General features: G+C 34.6%; 1 protein-coding gene across 1 annotated transcript; it reads left to right on the top strand.

Annotated features, from left to right (window-relative positions):
* Window positions 1-582: 582 nt before the first annotated feature.
* On the top strand, window positions 583-9,065 carry AsnRS-m (asparagine--tRNA ligase, mitochondrial). Its single transcript, XM_067129317.1, has 9 exons — window positions 583-758; window positions 3,801-3,881; window positions 4,165-4,290; window positions 4,669-4,800; window positions 5,389-5,499; window positions 5,880-5,989; window positions 7,055-7,292; window positions 7,469-7,708; window positions 8,706-9,065. The coding sequence occupies exons 1-9, from the start codon at window positions 642-644 to the stop codon at window positions 8,976-8,978; spliced, it is 1,428 nt and encodes a 475-aa protein (XP_066985418.1). The 5' UTR covers window positions 583-641; the 3' UTR covers window positions 8,979-9,065.
* The last annotated feature ends 12,882 nt before the right edge of the window (window positions 9,066-21,947 follow it).

Below are 21,947 nucleotides of genomic sequence, written 5' to 3'. Positions count from 1 at the left end.
TGTTTCAAACAGTTTGTGAGGAATATGGCTTTAATTTGCCAGCTGATATACATAATTAAAATTAAAAACTTGAATTGTTACTATCGAGTAAAGCAGCCATATTTTGTTATAAGAACTGTTTGGCCCCATTTGATGATTGCTGTTGCCCTCTAGAGGTTCTATATGTTCTCATTATGCCTCCAATTACCAAGACGTAAAAGAATGTACCATACTTGCCAGCTGGCCAAACTGGAGACCTTATATAAACCTGGACAAGGGTGGTCCTGTTCTTGTGTTCTTTCTGAGTAAGCATCAAAAAACAAAAGGGAATTGTAGACAAATTTCGTAGAGGAAAGAGGAACGCATAAAAGACATGAGACTGACATTATATAAAAGTAGAATGATGCATAAATCCAGTAAGATTATATTGATATGTGAATACTAATACAAGTGTTAGGAGTCATTGAATGATAAAGTTAGAAATGATAATGTAAGGAAAGCGATCAAAATTTCACATACAGATGAAATAATAAAGAAAGGGAGTTAAATGAAAACTCGACCTGACATTAAAAACACAAGGTTCCGTTACAAAGAGGATTCCCTCCGATTACTACTACTACTACTACCACAGTGGCGTATAGGAAATTCTTGAACTTTTCGAAATGTTCCAGTTCCGATGTCCACTTTTAACGTTAATACGTCACCATTCTAGCGTTAATACGACCACTGTATCGAAGATCTTTAAAAAGAAGCCGGTAGATGAAAGACTGCAATTAAAAGTGAGTAATTATAAGTAAAAGTTAATGGGGTTGCGTTGCCGGTATCACGGGAGGGTGATCAGGGATGCTCGTAAAATACGCCATTATGAATGTGTTTTGGTTTTAAGTTTAAGCAGTGAAATAAAGGTAGAACTAAGCATTATCTCCGCGTTGGGTATTTCCTTTAAAATTTACTTTTCCTATAGTATTTTGGTTGCTTTTCAAGAATTTACCATAGGCTAATTTTTTGTCGGTCGACTGTAATTAACCACAGAACTGATTATGTTTTTGTATGCTGGCCATCTTGGAATGCTAAAGCGCGTGCGCAGTGTTATAGGGGAACTTTTGGTAAAAAATAGTGGTTTCCTTTAAGGGGGTGTCTGGGGTGCGGAGCCCCCTGGCTAAGTAACATGGCCTACTAGGTTAGGTTAGGGTATGTTAGGTTAGTATGGTTCCTTTTATGATAGCTTTCCTTAGCCGAACCCTTCTTGAACTTGGCTCCCTAGTTACTTTCGTATTTGCGGAACTTTAATTGGGTATTTTTGTTCATAAAATGAGTAATAAACCTATAGAAATAATCTAACAGTTAATTTAGTCTCATGGTTACCAGCTTATGGGCAAAAAATGACGCCATGTTTAGTATTAGCCCCTTGGGAATGGATGTAAAAACATAAACAAAAGATGACAAATATCATAAACATAAACAAAAGATAAATATATACACAAACAAAAACTGTTAGTGCACACAAAAACACCAACAAAATGCTGGAAGCTACAGTTTTCTGTCATTGATTGTCGGGGAACCAGGCCATGGTAGGCTAGTAGTAGTCTTCAGTTTTAATTAAGTTTAAAATTAAGTTTTAATTAACTTTAAAAATCATTTTTACATTTTGGGCTCTAAAGTAGTTTTAATGTTTTAACGTGTGCTTTTGAACGTTTCTGATGTTTTTTCTCTTGCAAATGACCCAACTAGGCTGTATCATGTATTAGGGTAAAGATCTGGTGCCCTAGGTTAGGTTAGGTTAGGTGTGGTGGGTTCAATCATTGCGAACAAAACATTCAAATCACACATTAAGAAAATATTTTCAATTCCAAAATACAATTAATTATTTTAAGTAAAATTTTACCAAACTAAATTAACATTGATCTGGGTAGCCTATTTGTGTGCACCAAAACATGAAGAAACCCTTAAAAATCATCCAAACAATTTATGGAACAAGTAGAACTAAGCAATAGCTCCACATGGGTTATTACTTTGGAAATTTATATTTCTTATAGTAATTTAGTTGCTTATCAAGAATTTACGGTTTTTTTCGTTGGTTTACTGTAATTAACCTGTAACCCCAGAAGTTGTATGCTGGCCATCCTGGAATGCTGTCACGCATGGGCAGTGTTATAGGGGAGCTTTTGGTAAAAAGTGGAGTTCCCTTCACCGGGAGATCTGGGGGCGAAGCCTCCCAGCTAAGTAACACAGCCTGCAAGGTTAGGTTAGATTAGTATAGTTCCTTTTGTGATCGGTTTCCTTAGCTAATCCCTTCTTAAACATACTGCTCCCTATTGACTTGTGCATGCACAGAACTATTCCATAACAACAACACAGCGGTCCGGTCTTTCTCCCAATGTTTTTTTCCCTCAGCCAAAACTCTACATTCCCAAAGGGTCCCCAACCATGTTGGGTAGATATGAGGTTAATAATAATTGACCAACAATAAACAACACCACCTCCTTCACCAGCAATACTAAAAGTATAGAAAAATCAATTTCCAAGGAAATAGTCTGTGCAGAGCTTTTGCTTAGATTTACCCAATTTATTTTCGCATTACGTAGCCTAAGCTGATCTTTTGTTATGGAGAACCCAGTGGGAAATGGGATTTTGTGCACCAGTCAAAAAGATATGAAATGCGTAAAGCACAACGTAATCTGCAAGTAATATATAGGCTATTTCATGCATGTAAGTAGCTGCTAACTTGCTTCAACATAGCCTAGGCTATATAAAATATGAAAATGTAGCAAGGCTGGTTACAGCGATGCATCCTAACCTAACCTAACTTAGGACCATAACATAACTTTCCCTAACTCAAGCTAGGGCACCAGGCCCTTGCTACTTTCCTATATAGAAGTGACCATTATAGCTTGTTATTTTTGCTACTAGTTGACAATAGCAAGTATAGGGTATACAGATCAGATATAGGGTATACAGTACAGGTTGTCGTCCCAGTGCTTAAACTTTACCTAGGATACACAGTATACTTTTGATGCGAGGTGACATATTTGTTTGTCAAAGAATGCAGGTATGAAGTCAAATGGATTATTATGTATAGGTGGGTTTGCATATGGTACAATTAAAGAAGTGAAAACTTCTAAATAGCCTAGTGTAGCCAACCTAGCCCAACCTGAATAGCTTGTGTACATACCTTTGGTATTTGTTGCACTCTTTGTACTTCCCCTTAACCTTCAGTTACTGCAAGATTGGCCTATAGTTTCCCTTTTGTTTAACCATGATTGTTACCTTATAGGATTTCCCTTTTGTTTAACCATGATTGTTAAACTTACAGGATTGCAATCAACAAACCAACCATATTCCACAGAAAACAAAGTGAAATTTATTGAAACCTTATTTAATATTATCAGAAAATTTAAAATGATTAGCCTCTTAAGTAATTGTAATTTTTGGAACCTGAAAGTGTAATCGTTAGTTGGTCAGAATCAGCTTTGTGTATTCAGTGAGAACCTTTAGAGAACTTGTTGTAGAGAGAAATATTTTTGTTACTTAATCTTTCCCAGTTTGTACGTTAGGGAGGGAGTGGAGTGCTAACCCAGTCTACACTGCTGTTAACTACCACAAATGAAGTAGTGTGGATTTTGGAATTCATTAATTAATATTTTTGATTATGGGGGTATTAGAATTTTAAAATTTATTTTAATTTTTGCAATAAAATAAGTTAATTGAAAGGTTTCAGATATTGTTTTATCCTAGTTTCAGTATCTGCTTTTACTGGTGAAATCTATTTTATGGAGTTTATTTTTCATGTCTACCACTAGTAAATATTTCTCGTGTTTCAGGGTTGGGTGAAAGCCTTAAGACGACACAAAGAGTTGACTTTCATAGATGTCAATGATGGTTCATGCTCTCGAAGTCTTCAGGTATTTGACATTGTGTCCATATGTTGTTTTAAAAGACCGTAAGTGACCCATCTCACTCCTTGGTAACACTTATCTCTATTCCATATTTAAATTTTTAGCAAGTTAGCAAGATGTTTAATACGTTTTTTCATAGGAACTTAATAGTAGAAATTGCTAATAAGCTTTTGAACCCAAAATGTTAGTAAGGTAACTTTGTAAACTAATTAAGTAACATGACATTGCTCTGTTTATTGTTGTCTGTTAAATGTCTGAGAATTTCTTCAACTAATTTTCTTATTTTCAGGTTGTCCTCCCCTCAGAAAAGAGACCCGATTCTCTGGGCTATCACTCGTCACTTTTCACTTCGGGTGTCTTGCGTACTTGTTCCCACAAGGGACAAGATATAGAACTTGTTGCTGATGAAATTCAGGTATGATCATTTTAAAGGAGATCTTTTTGATATTTTACCATTTTTATTTTTGTCATCCATGGATAATGCATTACTCTCAAGCAGATTCAAACTCTCATGTTACAAAGGCTTTAATTATTGGTTAAATCATGAAGTAGGAACAGCTTTGTAATTTAAGCTCTTGAATAACAAAAGAAATAATTGCACAGTCAGAATTTATATTGAAAGAGAAATTATAAGAATAGGAAGCGATTAGAAAAAGAAATGATTGGTACACACTGATTAATGTAGTAATCAGTAAGTAGCTGATAGTATACATTTCTCTCTGGTACTTAGTTTGGTAATAATAGCATACAACTGCACATGTGTATGATATTCATTTAACTTTTAATCTTTCAGGTCATAGGGGATAATAACCTTGAAAATTATCCATTCAAAGCAAGAACGAAGTCTACCCCAGATTATGTTCGCCAGCACCTCCATCTCAGAGGACGCACAAACTTTAGTTCATTACTTCGTGTCAGGTCGCAGGTACTTTGTTTATGATGCACGGGTTTTCAGAAGTGTCATAGCATGTTTAATTTTAGCATAAGTTATGACATGTATGAAAGGAATATTATGCTTATTTATTCTTTATTAATTTCCTGCAAATATGGTATTTCACTTGAATTTTTCTTGTGTGGTTGTTTTTGGTATGCTGGAGATTTCATTTACAACAAAAATTCCTCCAAACTTGCATAGTGAAAAGAATGGAAATATAGTTGTCAGGGTTTTCAAATTGTAATTCAACTGGAGATTTTTTTAAAAGATTTTGTGAACTTTTGGTGAAAATCTGTACATATGTGGTTGACTGTCTCAGGTCAACAAGTAAATTAAATCAATAATGAAGGAACTTGAAGTTTCTTAGGCTGACTTAGAACTTTTGTATTTTTTAAATGATGCCATCTTGGGGAAGAGTATCCGTATTCCTAGTCATATTATTATTTAGTAATGTAGACCAGAATAACCAGATTGGCTTAATTTTTTAGCACAGCAGAGTCTTATAGCCTCTATATTTTTTTCATATATAATTCAAATATGGATTGACACGCAAAGATGATCTTTGATTTTTTATTTCAGGCAAAGATGGCCATTCACAATTATTTTACCAGTGAAGAATTCATAAACATCGACACCCCCATACTGACTGGCAATGATTGTGAAGGAGCTGGAGAAGTATTTTTTGTCGAGGTATGTAAGGGACTTGTCTAATTTGTGTTGAAGTTGTATGAGGACATTTGAACTTTTCTTGTACAGTCCATTCTCATTGTAGGGTCAGTCTCTTGTATACTGTACTTGAAATGATCAAGTTAATCATTTTAGGTCATCCATGATGAATATCTGAAGTTTTTCAATTATCATTATTAATTTCATAGGCTCCTTTAAACTGACATTTATTCCATGTTACTTTTTGTGAGATTGGATGTTACTTATCTTGATCAGACATGTGGTATCTAAAGTATTCCAGTCTGTAACCTGTTGTTTACTTAAGAAAATTAGCATTTTTTGCAAAATATCTTTGTTTTGTCTTGAGGAGGCTGTAGCAGACCATACTTGCTTTATCATTACAGACACCAACCAGCGATAAGGAAGATTCTGAGTCATCCCCAAATGCAACATTTTTTAATCAACCTGTATATCTCACAGTCTCAGGACAATTACATCTAGAGGCTATGGTTAGGTGAGATGTTTGGCTTTCTTGTGTTCCAGGATCTTATCAATGTATAGATACTTGGAAGAACACTTTTTGACAAAGCTTTTACGCCAAGTGTTAATTGCATCTATGTGTTACACTTAATCCATGTAAGTTAAAATATTTTTTATATCTTTTATAATGGTGATGAGTAAAGGTATTACTAGTACAAAGGCTACTTGTGTTGAAAACTATTCAGTTGATTAATTTTAAAAGTTATTTAATTTCCTGTTAAACTGTATGATAATAAGAACCATGGTTGTATTAATTTTGTGTAATGTTTGATATGCCTTGTAAATAGCATCTGTAGTAGAGTATTGTTTCCATGTAAAATTAATCATGTCTTAAGTATCAAGAGGTCTTTTGTAGATATTATTCCTTGGAACTATTGATTTCTTTTATATAAACCCATCACTTAACTGTAGTTTTAAATGTGTGCCACCTCATTCCCGGCTACTCCCAAAACAGAAGATTTCCTATATGTTTTGTGCATCCAGACTCCTAGATACTAACATTGGTGAAATAATTCAAAGTGTGTCTGCCAATATAAACACACCTGTTTGTTTTTTCTCTTGGATATTACATTTACATGCTTGATTCACATTGCATAAGTACTGTATATGTTCTAATTTTTTGGCTAAAATGATAGTAAAGGCAGTTGGGTTACTGCCAAGCAACAGCTGATGTATGTAAGTTTATATGCTTTCCTTTTGAACAGCTGTTCTCATAACTATTGTATACTTTATAGCCAGGTGTAAGCCTCTGTTTTCAGACAATTTTGGTTGGTTATGTTTAATGTGTATGACATTTAGGTCATATTTTTTCAGGTGATCAGCCCTTTGTACATTACAGGAAATTTTCTTTGTTTGATACTTTGGTTTTCAGTATGTGTTGTCTGATATGTTTTGTATGTACTCTAAGTTGCTGTGACTTTCATTTTTGTTGCTTAAAGCATTTAGTTTATTTAGTGAAAATATTGCTTTTTATGTTAAAACTTCATCAGAAAGATATTTGACAGATTCCCATTGAATTTATAGCAGTTTTCTTTTCCAGCGGTCTTTCCAAAGTATACAACTTCAATCCAGCTTTCCGCGCGGAGAACTCTCAGTCTCGTAGGCATCTCTCAGAATTTTGGATGGTTGAGGCTGAGGAGGGATTTCTTAAAGGGTCAAGTGGTTTTCAGTCTTTAATGGAACGAGTAGAAAGCCTAATTAAATATACCACGCATTATGTCCTCGACAGGCAAGAAGAGGACATATCTTACTGCTGGAAACAGAATCAGGACACTGAGGTAATCAGAAAATTTTTCATGATTTCCAATTTTATTTTAATTCATTTTTGGGAGTTACTGCTGGTGTTGTGTACTATATTGTAAAGCTCGTCTTTTGTTGTTTAGTGCCTGCAATGAGCGACAGCAAAAGTTTCTCTTTACTTATGAAAAAGCTTAAAACATTTCTTGTGTTTCAGAAAGTTGTGCGTGCTTCGTTACAGAAGGACTTTGGTCGTCTTCCCTACAGCGAAGCCATCGAGATTCTGAAGGCTAATAGCCACAATTTTAAAAGGCAACCTGTGCAAGGGGAGGATCTGGGCAGAGAACATGAACTGTATTTGACCAAGCACATGGGCAACATACCTGTTTTTGTGACAGACTGGCCAAACAAGATCAAGGCCTTCTATATGTGTCCACAAGAAGACAATCCAAATTTGGTATGTATACTTGTGTTAAAAGGCAGTATTTTTTGTTACTTTTATCTATCTCTAAAAGTTGCCTTTGTGCAATGCTATGTAAACATCTGTATTCACAAGACATGGTTTTGTTTCTTAATTTGTATACTACAGGGTACTTAGTATTGCAAAGCCACAGCAATCGAGATTTTTCATTCACAATTTAATAAAACTGTTACATAAAGATTCTAGTAAATTGTAGCATTATGGAAGTAGGTTGAAGGTATCTCATTTTTTGTTACTGTATTTATGATTAGGTAATCAAGGGACAGATCTGATTGCAACATAGCTTTGTTTTTAGAAATTTTGAGAGAAACTTGTAACCAGATAAATTTCAGTGTTACCTAAAGCATTACATGTTCAGTACCTCTCTTCTCTGTCAGTGAATATGGTGATTTAATTTCTCCCTTTCATTTGCAAGACATCATCATGAGTCAAGTTATTACATCAGATTTTACCCTCATAAGTTCACTCACTTTTGTCTTGTAAACTTTCAAACCTGAATTCCCATCTGGTCTAGGACTTATTTATGCCCTTTTTTCATGGTTTCTAGACCTTCTTACTATGCTTCTTCAAATTTGTTACTTTCCTGACTGGCTGTTCCATATCATTATTTATCATGTGGCTTTTCCATATCATTACTTACAATGGTTCAAATCATAGTATAGTGTTGTTGATGCTCAGTCTATTTGAGAACAGCTGGACACCACATTAGTAGTATTTTCATTCATAAAATGATGCTTCCATTTCATTGTGGCCATGAACCTTAGCATTTCATAGTTAAACCTGTTTAAAATCTCTTCAATTTCTTATATTTTTATTTTTATTAATTTTAGTGCCTGAAAAGATTTAAAATTTTTTTTTCATTTTCCTCATTTCTGTATCAGAAAATGAGGTGGGAACTGCAACATGAAGTCTGTACGTGCTTCTGCTGTTACTTGTCAAGAGAAGCTTATCAAAGTCATCAACTTATTTCCAGGTATATGGGTTGGATCTGCTCGTCCCAAACGTTGGAGAAGTTGTCGGAGGAGGTTTGAGGGAGCACGATTTCCTTGCCCTGCAAAATCGCCTGCAGGAACACAACATGACGGAAAGCTTGAACTGGTACTTGGATCTTCGTAGATTCAATGGGAGAATACCCTCAGGAGGTTTTGGTCTGGGTTTCGAAAGATACCTGTTGTTTTTGCTCGGGACTGCCAACATGAAAGATGTGATACCATTTCCCCGGTGGAGTAAACACTGTTCGTGTTGATAGTGTTAATTTGTAAAGAGGTACATTTATTGATGATGCAGTACTTTGTATTTATTGTAAAAATTGTTAATAAAGTGTCAAGTTCTGTGACGTTTATGGTATATCCTCCTCGCTGTTTTTGTGAAGAATCTGCGTAGTAATGTTAAGTGTTTAAAATGGTTTCTGTTTTGTTATTCTTTCAAAAATTTTAAATATCAGGAAAATTTTATATAAATTCTTTTTCATTTGTGTACTTTGATAGTCGCAGAAGTTTGAGACCTGCCTTAATTGGTATAGAACAATGGATAAAACTTTTTTGTAGTACACTCAGCTCACAACTTTGGCTAATTTGAATATATACACTTGAGAAAACTAGAATATGAATTACTTGGAAAATTAAAAGGCACAAATTTAATTTTCTGACTACTAAGCTGTGTCAGAATCCAAGTGAGCATTGTACTTAACAGGTAGACGTTGTGATGTGATGCACCTGTGTGACTAGGCACTTTGTTGTGTCATTTCACTCTTTATCTGATTCTTGTGTCAGTAGTTTAAAGCTGCATATACGAAATCAATGTTGTACCCCTTGCATTTCACTGAAAAGGTCTTCCCAGAAAGGAGGTAAGTACAGTAATTTGAATCTTTCCATGAAAGCCAAAGAAATGATGAGAAAATTAAAATTTTACTTATTTTGAACTTGGGAGCAAGGGTTAGCAGTGGCGTTCCTGAGAGGGGAGCTTGTTTGAAATCGTCCCCTGGGCCTCAAAGTGAGGGGGTGTCCCCAAAATGCGAAATTTAACCATTGCTGCTATGACAGAACAAGCTAAATTTATGAAATTTGCATTTACAATTGCCTTTAAAATGATCCTACAATTGCTCATATTCTAAAAATTCCCCCCCACAACCCCCGATGCTTTGGCTCGCTTCACTCTCCTCCCACCCCATAAGAGTGGTCCCAAATGGGACTGGTGCCCCCAGGTCCCAAAATGTCCAGGAACACCCCTGAGGGTTAGTTAAGTTGCATGAAAACTGGCAATGAACGAATTGAGCAGCTAGATGGTTAGGGTGAAGGGAGAGAAAAAAATTTGTAGATCAGTAAGAACTGATCGCAAGGCTTATCAGAATACTGTATTGACAAATTATTTTGCTAAGACAAATAAAACTTTGATTTTATATTAACTTGTTTGACAATATAATGGAGGAAAAGTCAGCTGAGTAATTTGTTAAACTACCCGGATAATATATAATAATAAATATAAGAAAGGAGTAATATGTCAGTTGCAATAATACTGATGGAAGGAAATATACATATTTTTTAATGTCCATGGGATATTACAGTAAGCAAACGTTGTGCAAAAGTTTAAAATGCATAAACGTTGCCCTGCACGACGAACACACGGAAAATGTTTAAAATCACTCACGGCAGTAAATCACCTACCTGTCTCCCTGTATCACTATGCAGTATACATGCTGCAATGTACTATTAGGTCTATATCAGTATTTGTGATTCATAAAGGCACAGTGCAATACATGTTGCAAATTACTACTAGGTCTATATCAATATTTGTGATTCATAAAGACATACTGTGCAACATACGTGTTGCAACGTAATACTAGGCCTATATCAATATTTTATTCATAGGGACACGTATGTAGAAACTACTGAAGATCAGATTAGAACAACAATACAGTACTAAAATGAATGAAGTAATGATAATTTTTATGATGCATTTGCATTTGTATTTATGTTTGACTTCCAACCTGTCTTTGGTAAAATTGCAAAAGCAATATATCCGGATACATTTATGGTAATTTAGTACAGCACAACTTTTAGTTTTAATAGAGAAACAAATCAGTAACGAAAATAAAGAAAAATTGTAAGCAGAAAAAAAATCAGAAACTTTGAAAAAGTATATGCAGAATGACAGATATAAAAGGTTTAAAGTATTACAAGATGAAGTAAGGAAGTAACTATAGTAATTACACATCTGGAGATCAACAATTAAAATAAACAGTTTGATATACTATTAAATAAGGTAAAGTTAAAATGGGTTAAAATTGTAAAAAACCCAAGGAAATTCAAAGTCAGTTTAAATAATGTAATAACATTATGGAAAAGAAAAGCTATAAAGTAAAACCGCTACCGAGTTCTTAGTGCCTGATTTTCGTAAGTATGACTTTCTCCTTTTTGTGAATATGTTTAAAACGCCTTTATTTATTTGCGTGAGAATTAATTTTGCAATTTGACGATATTTAGTGAAAAATGGAGTTATCGACGATCTCCATACGGCAAAATGAGCCTATCCTGGGGTTTATTATACACCGATAAATACAAGAGATCTGGATAGGTCTAGTGGCTCCCTGCAACAACTCGGGTAAGGCAATAAGTTTTGTTAGTGTTTCGGTGTAAGTTATTATTAAAAATGAAAATGAATGTTATTTTGAAACTTATAATGCAGTATGGTTATAAAATGTAGTTTGTTGTGGTTTTTGTAGTGATTTTGACGAATTTGAGATTGCATAGGTCTAGTGGCTCGCCCATAACAACTCTGGTAAGGGAACAAGTTTTGCTAATTTTTCATTATTAATTTTAACTTTAGGTAAAAATAAATGCTATTTTGAAACATATAATGAAGGAAGGATTTAAAATATAGTGGGTGTTATAGTTTTTCGTAGTGATTTTGACGAATTTGATATTAGGCATAAGTAATATATGGTAAGTATTGGATTGTCTGCCATATCATAGGTTTAGGCCTATGTCTGAGGATAGTGAGAAACTGCGATTTGATTTGATTTTTATTTTTTGCTACAGAAAATACAGAAGTACAGAAATACATGGATGAACCTTAACCTAACCATTCCTACTGTAGACTAGCAGAGTGAGCCATGGCTTACCAGACCGAGGAGGTATACCAAGATCGCCTCCAAATACATTCACAACACAAAGAGCAATATTAGTTTATTTATTTATTTTCTTATTTACTAATCTTTACAAAAATAATCAATCACAAAAATAAGTTAATGTGGGTTTGGTAAATCTGACATTATATTTTTTTTTTTTTAGGAAAAGCGTATGAGTAAAGTATCCCATTAGGATGCATTCAAACTTAATCTTCTCTAACCTAGTCTCCTGTAGGATGTCGGGGCCTTACTAGGTCCAGGGGGAGGGGGCGTGTTTGTTTTAACAATTCCCTTCCTCTCTCATTCCCATTCCTATTCCAATCTGACTGGAATTAGAGCGTCATAAGTTTTACAGTCGAACATTTTGGGATGCATCCTAACCTAACCTCCCCTAACTTGACGTAACCTTAGGTATTGGTATTATATATATATATATATATATATATATATATATATATATATATATATATATATATATATATATAATATAATGTACATATATATTTAATAATGAAGGTCAAGGTGGGTCAACAAGTTGGGTCACCAGCCACATAAAGGCCAATACCTTCGGTTATGTCAAGTTAGGGAGGTTAGGTTGGTCAGGTTAGGTAGGATGCATCCCAAAGTATTTGACTATAACATACACACACACACACATATATATATATATATATATATATATATATATATATATATATATATATATATATATATATATATATATATATATATATATATATATATATATATGTGTGTGTGTGTGTGTGTGTGTGTATATATATATATATATATATATATATATATATATATATATATATATATATATATATATATATATATATATATATATATATATATATATATATATACATATATATACAGATATATACAGATATATATATACTGTATATATATATATATATATATATATATATATATATATATATATATATATATATATATATATATATATATATATATATATATATATATATATATATATATATATATATATATATATATATATATATATATATATATATTAGCCAAAACAAGAATACAAAATACTGCCTATACTGTAGAATAGTGTATACTGAAATTTTGAAATTTTTAAAAGGTTTTCATCACAATCAAATAAAAAAAATTTAGCCAAAACAAGAATAGGTGTTGAAATTTTGAAATTTTTAAATTATGTACAATATTCACCAATTTTGTGTTTTGTAACAAGGGGAAGTTATTCTGCACAAAATTTCTTTTTAGGCCCTCAAACTGTAAATTCATTATCTTGAATTATATTATATTTTATTATAATTAATAATGTGGATTTGTAACATGTATGGAATAAAAAAATGACATTTAGATATATATAGTAAATAAAAATTTAACTCTTAGAATTCTTTAAGCCTATGATAAACTACATCATAAAGTAAAAAATGACTTTTGAATTGCATACCCTTGAAGTAGCCCTAACAGACAAAACTTTAAATTTTATTTTACTGAATTAGGCCATTCTTTTTGTTTCTTTCAGAGGTGTGACAACCTTTCGAGTTGTCAAGGTAAGGTGTGACCGTACTTTGCGCTATGGAACCAACACATTTATCAAGTTTTAACAAGTTATATACCTGTGTCTATGTCTTACTATATTTAATTACCTGTACATGTATATATTATGTTATATGTTTCATACAATCGAGCTGAACCATTATTTTGCACTGCTATTGTGAATTTCTGACGTGAGTAGGCTTATATTCTGTAATCTGTTACAGGATAGGCCTATAACTCATGTATCTGGTAAATTCAAGAGTATCAGGACAGGTTTATAACTCTTGTATCTGATTAAATCCAGGAGTATTAGGATAGGCCCATAACTTTTGTATCTAATGAATTCATGGGTATCAGGATAGGCCTATAACTCCTGTATCTGATAAACTCAGGAGTATCAGGATAAGTCTATAACTCCTGTATCTGACTAATTCCGGTTTATAATAGGTTACCACATGGGCTGAGTTTATTCTTAAGCTCTCGTGCGTCGATAACCCTCGCTGTTGTGACGCAGGTTTGTAGTATTCAGGGTGTTGGACCCTCCCTTGGGAGATTCGAACCGAAATTTTGTATTTTTGGGGGGCAATTTGTGACGTGTTATGTTTTGTGGTTGTCAGTATTATATTCAAGTTATAATTATGTAGCCTATGTGTATGTTCTTGATATATTTATTTTTTGTGTTTATGTATGTGCCACTATATATATATATATATATATATATATATATATATATATATATATATATATATATATATATATATATATATATTACTGTGATATAATTTATGATTTCACATAATTTATGCATATGAGTGACTGTTTATTATCGTAAATTGCATATATGTCAATATGTTTTGGCAGTTGGGTTCCATAGCGTACGGTATAGTCATAAAGGCTATCCCAGAAAGAAGTAAATTAGTTGTAGTCATTTAAAGTAATTTTAACTTTCTTACATTTGAACAATTGCCTTTCATACACGCGAATAAAGATGTTTACATGTAATGGAGTTTTTATAACTGGTTATTTTATACTACTCAGATATGTTTTTATGATATTAATTGTAATTTTGCAGTAGAATAGTATACATGATTTTAAAAATGAGATTTGTTCTACCGGAGTTGGTACTACATGTAGACCTGGATCTAAAAATACACACACGTATGAAATAATCTCTATATCTCCTCCTGCAGTAAGATTGGTTATATTTCGAGAAAATTAATTGCAATAGGACTATGTATGAAAGGCACAGTCATTTTTATTATATACTAATGTTTATAGATTTTTAAAATCTTCATATCTTTCTGGGTGGTCTAAATTCGACGGTTACATCGATATTAAGGGCAAAAAAAGGTACGTGACATTGCAGTGTTTGTTTTCCAGGTGTTAAAACAGGTATTATCAATCTTCTGGTTAACGAAATACAAAAGATGACTCGTTATAGGCGACCTACGTCATTACGAAAGAGAAAAAACCATTACGTTTTAGCTTTATATTGCGACGTTGGCCGTGTGGCGCTCTAACTGAATTCTACAGTGGATTCAAAGCGATGGTTTTTGTAAATTCAGTTTCGAAATTCATCGACATTTTTCCTAAGTTCCAAGTATTATTAAAGTGGTCGACATCGATTAGCATCATTCATCCTCGTAGATTATTCCGAAATGAACGAATTATTCAGGTCGAATGAGTACCGGTCGTAGTGCGGCGTTTGCCAAATCGCGCGTGAGTGAAGAGCTTTCCTGAACGGAGGCGGACGTTCTCAAGAGTCTGCGTGGATATAAATGGAAGCCACCTTTCCATTTATCGAGGAAGAAAAGGTGGTAAGTTTATTTGTTTTTGCATTGCCCTGTCAATGTTGGATATATAAATATTTGTTTTTATTATATACAATTATTATAACAGATATATACTAATATTATACGCAAATTTTCTATTTCAGATTGTCCTGTTAGCCAGTCAAATCTTGCCCGATACAGCTGAATACAGCAAAAGGTCAGTTTTACAATTTTCTTGCAACAGTTTTTGAAAATAAAAAAAATTCTGTTGATTCAATATTGATTTAATTTGATTTTTAATATTTTGATCTTGTGGAGTTTGAACGTTTATTGTAAAAAATATGAATTACAGAGGTAAAATACATTAAATCTGTCTCATTTCCAGATCTGACATAGACATTAGACTAATATGCTGACAGCCAATTGTACGTTTGGAGAACTAGGCCTATCCTCCTCAAAGTGTTCAGCTTGAATCTGATATTAAGGTAACACATTTTTTCGTAAGTGTTTTTAAATATATTGTAAGATTAATACTGTATACTGTACATTAGAACACTACCTAAAATGCCTAAAATGGCTTTGTAGAGTTATAATGTCAAGGAATTTGAGATGAAACTTGAAATTAAGAGGATCGTAGCTAGATCCCTCTTAGTTTCAAGTTTCATCTCAAATTGTGTTAAGAAAGCAGAATTGCAGTGTACCAAATTCTGTTACAGTATTATTCAGACCTAATTCAGTATTATTCAAATCTCGTGAATGCTTATACCACTGGGATTAGGGTAGAATTGACTCTAGGGAGAGAGCTTTCATTATTCTCGTACTTCCTACAAAGATTTTCCAGGGTTCAGTTCAAGAGCCAAGGCTTGTAGGCCTACATCCCGGTCAGTCAGTCTGCTTAATAATATTTCATCCATGCTTTAAATCAGTGTGAAGTTTGTCTTGAAATTGTGGTATTACTACAGTAGTACTAGAACTAGGGAATATTTTCTTGAGACACCCAAAGTATTCTCTGAAGTTGAGTTATTTTGTAAAAATATTTTCCTTTCTTGTACTGAGTATTAAAATTTAGCATCAATTATATGTCTAATTAAAGACTTGCAATAACATTCAGTTTTGAATTATATTTCCCAGATGAAATAATAATTTGTATGCACACACCTTGTTATAAAAACACCATTTACTTTGTAGGTTTTTATCTATTCATAATTTCAGTAAGTCTGCTTAATTTTTATAAAAAATTTTGACCCTATTTAATTTGTATGAGTTCGAATTTACAATTATTTCTTGGTACTTCAACGGAGATAAAAATATGATTTTTTTTTCCTTTTCAGATCTGTCACTGACAGGTTGCCAGTAGGCTTCTGTACTGGCCACACAGCCCTGTTTGAGGTCATAGGTCATCTGTCAATCTTCCTCAAAGGGTCAAGCTTGAATCCTATTAAGGTAGGTCATTTGTACATACAGTGTTTTCAGGAATATTGTGAGGTAACAGGTAGGCCTGCAGTGTGGGGAAGAAGTGTATTAGAAGGGGGTGTTGTATTGTAGTAATAATGTCAAGAAAAATAAATGTGAAACTGGGATGATATGAATTTTGCATATTGTTTGCATATTTTTTTTCATATAGTTTGCATATATATTTTGCATATTAGCATATCCAACAATTTGTAGTTATGTAGTCAAAACGTAATATTTTGGAAGAGAGAGAGAGAGAGAGAGAGAGAGAGAGAGAGAGAGAGAGAGAGAGAGAGAGAGAGAGAGAGCGAGAGAGATTTATCCAAGGAAATGTATAACTACAAAACGTTTAGGACAGACGTAGCTCATTACTTAAAAATGGACTCGCTACAGCAGAACGCACGAGAGCAGAGCAGAGAGAGAGAGAGAGAGAGAGAGAGAGAGAGAGAGAGAGAGAGAGAGAGAGAGAGAGAGAGTGTGTGGTGGCAGAGGGAAGGGAAAGGGGGTGTTTGGGTACATCAAAGGATGCCGCCAACTTGTCTTACTACAAGTTTTTTGACGCTTTCCCAGAATGCTTGTTTTATATATGTGTGCATGTCTTCATGTCTAACTTTGTATTGCTGTGGGGCTTATGTACAAAAGAGTCTCTCTCTCTCTCTCTCTCTCTCTCTCTCTCTATATATATATATATATACATATATATATATATAATATATATATATATATATATATATATATATATATATATATATATATATATATATCTATATATATATATATATATATATATATATATATATATATATATATATACTCATACACATGCACATACCTACACACACACATATATATATATATATACACGTGTATGTGTATGAATTCTCGCACATAATCATATCGAAATTCCCCTAAACACAATCACAGACGCACAAACACAAACACAATCACACACACACACACATAGACACGGAGTCAGACACACCCCCTTCGAGACCCCTCCCTTCTCCCTGCCTGCCTCCCTCCCTACGTCCAGGGGTCAAGGCACCTACCTACCGTCATTCCGACACATCAAAAGCCAATAGTCACGCACGCAAACACCCCCCCTTCCCCTTTTACCCCTCCCTCTCTCCCTCTCCCTATCTCTCCCTCTCCCACTCCCTCCTCTCGACACCTACATTGAAACAGTTTTACTACATCCGATATTGATTCGACTTCCTACAATGATGTATCACGAGATTTGTGTCTTTTTTTTTTATGTGGTGTGGGGGGGGGAGGGATACTTGTCAGGTAGTATATGCATCATTTTCTCTATGTTCTTCTTCTTCTTCTTCTTCTTCTTCTTCTTCTTCTTCTTCTTCTTCTTCTTCTTCTTCTTCTCGAACTAGTAGAGGAGAAGGGAGGTCCTTTTTGGGGGGTGAAACAGAAACAAAAAATTATTTAATGTTTGTAATTTTGTTACATTTTTCGTGGCTTTTTAAATTAGAGATTTATTATTTTTCATAAATTTATTTTTCACATTTTGATTGGGCGTCTTTTTTTATGGTGAGTTTATTTTGGGTTATAGGCAGAAAAGTGCTGTTAGGCCCTGGAATAAACGAATTGTTGTCGTAGGTTATGAGTTGTCTTGAGGCAGTCTTGTAAAATTTATTTATAGATTTTTCCTTAAATATATATATATATATATATATATATATATATATATATATATATATATATATGTATGTATGTATGTATGTATATGTATGCATATACACAACTATAATTTTTATATTCATCTAACGCTTCAAACTTTTCACAAACTAGCCACTCCCAGACAGACCTGTAAAGTTTTATTTTATTTTATTTTTCTTTTACATCTGTTACCTAAATTGTTATCGGAAAATGGCGCTCTCGTCACTTTATGTGTGTGTGTGTGTGTGTGTGTGTGTGTGTGTGTGGAGGTCAACGAACTATGAGAGAGAACTTTTAGTTTTTCTTTTTTTTTTTTTTGCACTTTTGACGAAAGTGTGGGTCACGCATTGGCCCGTGACTTGTTTTACTGAGTGGGAAGGTTTTGTTTGAGTGTGTGTGTGTGTGTATTCAAATGGGGGTGCCAAAAGGTGGCACTTTTTTTTTTTAAGGGAAAGTGTTTATATTGATTATGAAAGTAGGAATTGTTGATGTTACAGTGCCTTTGTTTTACTGAGGAGCGAAAGACCTTATAGTGGAAAGGCGCTGCGTATTCGAGCAGGGTGCCAAAAAATGGCACTCATTCCCTTCGGGGAAGGGGGTTAAATGTGGCATTCCTTTTTTTTTTTAGGGTGGGGTAATGTTTATATCGATTATGAAAGTAGGAATAGTGGATGTTACCGTGTCTTTGTTTTACTGACGTGTGAAAGACCGTAGCATTGAAAAGTGTGTGCGTGTGGGGTGTCTTAAAATATGGTGCCAAAGAATGGCACACCATTTTTTAGGGGAGGGAAAATATTTATTTTTTTTTTAAAATTTGGAGTACGTATGACTGTCCCGTTCGTGCGGGTTTAAAAGCCGTGTGTCACAGACTCTCTGTGGCTGCCTGTATTGAAGTATGTGTTTGTGTAATTGCTGTGTGTTCAAACAGGGTGCCAAAAAAGTGGCACCCCATTTTTTCATGGGACGAACAGAAATATTTACAGTGATTCTGAAAGTACGAAAATGATGGAATGGTGGGTATTACTACTGCAGTCTCCTGCCTGAAGGTTTAAAAGCCAGGTGCCAACCAACACAGGGAGAGAGAGAGAGAGAAAGTGCCACCATTACCTGACAACGAAGGAATAGTGCCATCCGATTCACTGGACCGCCCAAATTGATGCCGCTATAGTGGCGGCGGGCGTGCGGCGAGCGTCGACTAGTTAGCGTGACGTAGGCGGCGTCACCTCATTTTTATGAATGAATCGAAGTGCTGGAGATGACGCATTCCTGGAATTTGTATGGAGGAGTAAAATGACATAGTAAAGGTTTTAATTCCTTTCCGATTTTATGAATGGGGATGAGTGAATTCTTAAGGACGTTTCAGTCCATTCATATGAGGTTGACAAACCTTGTTGGGTCATCAATTGCACGGATCAATGTTCCCTTGCATTTTGCATGATGGTAACGCGGTCAGATCTCTCTCTCTCTCTCTCTCTCTCTCTCTCTCTCTCTCTCTCTCTCTCTCTCTCTCTCTCTCTCTCTCTCTCCCTGAGATTGTATATCGTTGGTTAAAATTTTATCCAAGTTAAGATCCTCTTTCTTGTTATAAAAAAATTGTTTTTGCCACCCCTCTCTCTCTCTCTCTCTCTCTCTCTCTCTCTCTCTCTCTCTCTCTCTCTCTCTCTCTCTCTCTCTCTCTCTCTCTCTCTCCTTGAGATTGTATATTGTTAGTTAAAATTTTATCTTCAAGTTAAGGACTTCTTTCTTATCAAAAAAATAGTTTTTACCATCCCTCTCTCTCTCTCTCTCTCTCTCTCTCTCTCTCTCTCTCTCTCTCTCTCTCTCTCTCTCTCTCTCTCTCTCTCCTGAGATTGTATATTGGTTAAATTTTATTTTTAATTTGCCTCTCTCTCTCTCTCTCTCTCTCTCTCTCTCTCTCTCTCTCTCTCTCTCTCTCTCTCTCTCTCTCTCTCTCTCTCTCTCCTGAAATTGTATATTGTTGGTTAAAATTTTATTTTCAAGTTAAAGTCCCCTTTCTTGTTATCTAAAAATTTTTTTGTCTCTCTCTCTCTCTCTCTCTCTCTCTCTCTCTCTCTCTCTCTCTCTCTCTCTCTCTCTCTCCTGATATTGTATATTGTTGGTTAAAATTTTATTTTCAAGTTAAGGTCCTCTTTCTTGTTATCGAAATTTTTTTTTTTTCTCTCTCTCTCTCTCTCTCTCTCTCTCTCTCTCTCTCTCTCTCTCTCTCTCTCCTGAGATTGTATGTTGTTGGTTAAAATTTTATTTTCAAGTTAAGGTCCTCTTTCTTGTTATCGAAAAAAATTCTCTTTTCTCTCTCTCTCTCTCTCTCTCTCTCTCTCTCTCTCTCTCTCTCTCTCTCTCTCTCTCTCTCTCTCCTGAGATTGTATATTGTTGGTTAAAATTTTATTTTCAAGTTAAGGTCCTCTTTCTTGTTATCAAAAAATAGTTTTTTGCCTCTCTCAATTGTGTTTTGTTTTTGTAAATTTATTTTCTAGCGAAGGTCCTCTGTCATGTCATCAACAAATTCTCTCTCTCTCTCTCTCTCTCTCTCTCTCTCAATTGTCTTTTGTTCAATTGTGTTTTGTTTTTAAATTTATTTTCTAGTGAAGGTCCTCTGTCATGTCATCAACAAATCTCTCTCTCTCTCTCTCTCTCTCTCTCTCTCTCTCTCTCTCTCTCTCTCTCTCTCTCTCTCTCTCTCTCTGAGACTTCTTGTTCTTGCTTAAGAAGAAGACCTCGTGGTGCTCTTCGCCAGATATCACTATAGCTACGAGGAGGGAAACAGCCAATCGCGTGTCGGCGTAGCTGCCTCGAACAGCCCTTAATTGGCGGAGCGGAGGAGGTGGGCGTGGCCACGATCCATGGGAGGAGCGACTCGCACTGCGAGCAACCAGTCTAGCTTGATCTCCCCGACGAGGAGGTACGGTGTAAGCGATCTTGAAGGATTTTACGGTGTGTCTTGGGGGTTCCTTAAGTTCAAAAGAGAAAGAGAGAGAAAGGGACTTATTCGAGTCCCCTTTAAGTGAGAAGTGCCCTCCTGATCGAAGGAGAAATAGAGAATAAATAATTCCTCTCTCATTCCTCTTGTTATTATTAAGATTCATTTCGTATAGATGTTTTTATAGAAGGGGTGATTTATTTTTTCTTTTGATTTCATATATATATTTTAAATAAAAGAAGATAAAGGAAGGTGTGTCGGAAATCAATAACAAAATGCCTAAATAATTCAAAAGTATAAAAAGTGTCCCTTGATTAATAATAATAATAATAATAATAATAATAATAATAATAATAATAATAATAATAATAATAATAATAATAATTCAAATCGTCTGTTGAGGGCATTTGGACCCAGAGAGATAAAAAGAGAGATAGATTGAGAGAAAGAGAGAGAGTTTTTTGGAGATACCTCGCGAGATTGTTTGACCCCGAGTCTGGCAGGGAGATGCGATGCCCAGCCCCGAGTTTTCGTTGGTGCTGACACTGCTGGAGGCGCCGGAGATCGGTGGTGCGGTTGAGGACTTCTTCAGCAGCAGCGACGAGAAAAACAGCAGCAGGAAAAGTAGCAGCAAGACAAGCAGCAGCACCAATAAAAGCAGCAGGAAAAACAGCAGTGGCATAAGCAGCAGGAAAAGTAGCATCCCCCTTAAAA

This window comes from Macrobrachium rosenbergii, chromosome 27 (genome assembly GCF_040412425.1).
Source record: "Macrobrachium rosenbergii isolate ZJJX-2024 chromosome 27, ASM4041242v1, whole genome shotgun sequence".
NCBI lineage: Eukaryota > Metazoa > Arthropoda > Malacostraca > Decapoda > Palaemonidae > Macrobrachium > Macrobrachium rosenbergii.
The sequence above is the reverse complement of the archived record's forward strand: the minus strand, read 5'-3'. Positions and strand labels throughout refer to the sequence as shown.

Coding starts and splice junctions, on each gene's coding strand:
- AsnRS-m (XM_067129317.1), top strand. CDS start 642: ATGTTCCAGTTCCGATGTCCACTTTTAACGTTAATACGTCACCATTCT. Junction 5,500..5,879: donor GAGAAGTATTTTTTGTCGAG/GTATGTAAGGGA, acceptor TTATCATTACAG/ACACCAACCAGCGATAAGGA. Junction 5,990..7,054: donor CATCTAGAGGCTATGGTTAG/GTGAGATGTTTG, acceptor TTTCTTTTCCAG/CGGTCTTTCCAAAGTATACA.